The 4,049-nt window shown below is 35.5% G+C and overlaps 1 protein-coding gene across 1 annotated transcript in view; it reads right to left on the reverse strand.

Annotated features, from left to right (window-relative positions):
- The window catches only part of EMWEY_00028190 (hypothetical protein, conserved), a gene marked incomplete at both ends in the record, with an annotated part of 3,637 nt that extends 3,028 nt beyond the window's left edge, over positions 1–609 (reverse strand). Inside the window, 2 exons of the mRNA XM_013481357.1 lie at positions 1–38; positions 564–609. The exon at positions 1–38 is cut by the window's left edge and continues 39 nt beyond it. Coding sequence (XP_013336811.1) covers positions 1–38; positions 564–609 — 84 coding nt within the window. The remainder of the gene's footprint in view (positions 39–563) is intronic.
- Positions 610–4,049: the final 3,440 nt, after the last annotated feature.

A 4,049-nucleotide genomic window follows, 5' to 3' on the forward strand; every position in this document is an offset into this window, starting at 1 on the left:
TGGTTGTAGACAACATTGTTCGTATTTATCTAACAGAGCTGAGCTCAACACCATAAACCCTAAACCCTAAACCCTAAACCCTAAACCCTAAAACCTAAACCCTAAACCGTATATGCCATAAACCCTAAACCCTAAACCGTATGGCGTAAACCCTACACCGTAAACACTAAAATACATACAGTAAACCGTAAACCCTAGACCCGAATCCCTAAACCCTAAACCCTAAACCCTAGAGGAAGGAGGGAGGCTTACCTAGAGCTTCATCAAATCGATGGCATAGGCGGAGGACAGAGATGTGTACCGTCAGCACTGCAGCAAAACCCTCATCAAGGAGAATTAGGGTTTAGGGTTTATGATTAAGAGTATAGATTCTAGGGTTTAGACAGTGCGAGGTGTTTATTGGGCTTGCTTAAGGGTTTAGGGTTTAGGGTTTGCAGGCGCGTTAGGCAGGTATTCAAGGGTCTACAGAATTAGGGTTTACAGGAGGGTTTAGGGTTTAGATTAGGGTTTAGGGTTTATATTAGGGTTTAGGGTTTATATTAGGGTTTAGGGTTTAGGGTTACCTGCACTACTATCCTTAAGTTGTATATAAACTTTAGGGTTTTGCATAGTCTGAGGGTTTATCTCCTGTGGTGGTGTTGGCTGCTGCAGCTGCCGCAGCAGCTGCTGCACTAGCTGCAGCCTCTTGCTGCACTTGGGGCTGTAGGACTGTACGCACAAAACGCATGCATGCATGCATACATGCATAGGTGCGTGTATGTATGTATGTATGCATGCATGCATGCATGCATGCATGGAGGCACAAAATAGCAATAGCAAGCCTAAACCCTAAACCCTAAACCCTAAACCCTAAACCCTTACGGATACAATTCCTTCAACAATTGCCCATAGAAGATGTTTTTGCAGTCGTGTGCTGCCATATAGTCGGAGTGTATGCTGCAGCAGCAGCAGCAGCAGCAGCAGCAGCAACAGCAGCAGCAGCAGGAGAATAAATAAAATAAATAAACAAAAAAAACAATAAATAAATAAATTAAATAAATATAAAATAAATCACATACATAAATACATTAAATGGTACAAAACTAAATAAATAAATAAATAAATAAATAAATAAATAAATAAATAAATAAATAATTAATTAATTAATTAATTAATTAATTAATTAATTAATTACCTGGAAGAATTCATGATCAATATAAAAATAATTAAATAAATAAAATAAATAAATACAAAAATAACTAAATAAACAAACTAAATAAATAAATAAATAAATAAATAAATAAATAAATAAATAAATAAATAAATAAATAAATAAATTACCTGGAAGAGTTCATGATCAATATAAAAAGAATTAAATAAATGCAAAAGATTAACTTCTTCGCTTGCTTCCTCTAATGGTAAATAGGAAGCAGCAGCAACACGGCAAGGGGACAGACGAGCTGCAGCAGCAGCAACAGCAGCAGAAGCAGCAGCAGCAGCAGCAGCAGCAGCAGGAGAAGGAGCATTAAGGCTAGGAAGCAGCAACAGCAGCAGCTGCAGCAGCAGTAGCAAATGAATGCATGCACACAAACAGAAAAGAAAAGAAAGCAAACAGACACTGCAGCAACAGCAGCAACAGCAGCAGCAGCAACAGCAGCAGTAGCAGCAGCAGCAGTAGCAACAACAGCAGCAGCAGCAGCAGGTAAGACCACTCAACAGAGAGAAGCTCACAACAACAAATACAAATAGTCAAGAATAACTACCAACAAAAAAAGATGCATGCATTTTTGCATGCATGCATGCATGCATGCAAAAATGCATGCATGCATGCATATTTTGGGGCTTGGTTTTAGCGTCTTACATTCATTACGTAATTCTTTGTATGCAATACAAAGAAAATGATTAATAATTAAATCATCTCTTGGTAATTGACTCAATAAATTTATTGCTTCGTCTGTTTTACCTATAAATAAATAAATAAATAAATAAATAAATAAATAAATAAATAATAAATAAGTATAAATAAATAAATAAATATAAATAAATAAATAGTAATATTCACACTAATATTAATAAAGCAGCACAACAGCAGCAGCCCCACACAAAAAAGAAAAAAACAATTTGCTGCTGCTGCATGCATGCATGCATGCACGCATGCAGCAGCAGATTGCATGCATGCAGCAGCAGCAGATTGCATGCATGCATGCATGCAGCAGCAGCAGATTGCATGCATGCATGCATGCAGCCCCACACTTACCTTGTCTAGTAAGAGCAATAACCTTGAGGCTTTTAATGATTTGCTGCCGCTGCAGCGGGGTAACAACAGCCCCAGCAGCAGCAGCAGCAGCAGCAGCAGCACCTTTTTGCGGCCGCAGCAAATAAGAATTAGCTAAACGAATTGCCCCTTGTAGATCTCCGCTATCAATTGCTGCTGTTAATTCAGCTATCCTATGATCCATTTTTATTTGCTGCTGCAGCAGCAGCAGCAGGACTTGCTGCTGCTGCTGCTGCTGCAGTGGGGAGGGAGAAGAAGGAAGAGAAGCTGCAGCAGCAGCTACAGCAGCGGGAGAAGGAGCTGCAGCAGCAGAAGATGCAGCAAAAGAGAGCTAAGTGTATTGCTGCAGCAGCTGCTGCAGCAACTGCAACTGCAGCAGCAGCAACAGCAGCAGCAGCAGCAGAAGCTAAGGAAGCCGTACAGACAGCTGCTGCTTCTGCTGCTGCAGTTTTTGCTGCTGCTGCTGTGCTGCTGCTGCTGCAGCAAACCAATCCTTTACTAGGATCAAAATAACCGCAGCAGCAGCAGCAAAACAACAACAGCAGCAGCAGCAGCAACAGCAGCAACTGCAGCAACAATAATAAGAATAAATAATATATTTTCTTTTTTATTTTCTTTTTTTTATTAAAAAAAAAGAAAAAAAATTCTTTATAAGAAATATAAATTGATCGATGCTGCTGCACGGGGTCGGCAGCGCCTCGAGGTGTATGTACAACTTCTAGGGGCTTATTTTATGTATATATACATAATTTAATTGAATAAAAAGAAATTTTTATTTATTTCTTTATTTATTTCTATTTATTCTAATTATTTTAACAAAAAAAGCAAACAAATCAGCAAAAAATAACCCATAACACCGCCCTCTTGCGCTCCCGTTCTCTCTCTCCCTTTCCCTTCTTGCATGCAGTATAAATATATACATCATTTTTTTTGTGTTTTTCTTCCTTTTATTCCAATTAAAACAAATAATTAATTAAATTAAATAAAATAAATGAATATTTACGTATTTTTATCCCTAAATTGTCTTTTTTAGTCACAAATATACACAATTCTATTACTGCCTCTATATATATTTTCTTATATATACACCTCGACCGTGGGGCGGTAGGTGAGCATACACCGCAAAAAAGAAGAAAAACAACTTTTATTGTTTTTTTAAGGAAATAAATACAATTTAATTAATTATACTTAATTTATTTAATTATTTTATATTTATTTTTATTTATAAAAGGAAAAAAATGCCTTATTAGTCAATTTACTGCCGTGTTTATAATAACATAACAAGGAATAATAAATAAACAATACAAACAATTAAATTAAATTAAATTAAATTAAATTAATTAATTAATTAATTAAATAGTTAAATAATTAATTATATAATTAATTATATAATTAAACAATTAATTAATAACTGTAAATATTAATAAGCAATTAATAATCTATGCAGAAAAAGAATAGAGAAAAAACTCATTAGTATCTCGCCGTAAACCCTAAACCCTAAACCCTAAACCCTAATTATAGTCTATTAAGGGTAACACCATTTAGTTTATTAACAGCAGCAAGCAAGAGGGGTAAAGGGTTTATAATAACTAAAAGAAAAGAAAAAGGAGAAGATATTTCTTTTGCTGCTGCTGCTGCTGCTGCTGCAGCAGCAGCAGCAGCAGCAGCAAATGAAGGAATAAAAGAGAAAAAGGAATAAATAATAAAAAGAAAAAAAGAAGGAAAACCCTCTTTCTCTTTTATACACTAATTATATATGTATATTATACAAATTATGTATATTATATATGTATAT

This window comes from Eimeria maxima, genomic scaffold (genome assembly GCF_000499605.1).
Source record: "Eimeria maxima Weybridge genomic scaffold, Emw_scaff319, whole genome shotgun sequence".
Taxonomy (NCBI): Eukaryota; Apicomplexa; class Conoidasida; order Eucoccidiorida; family Eimeriidae; genus Eimeria; species Eimeria maxima.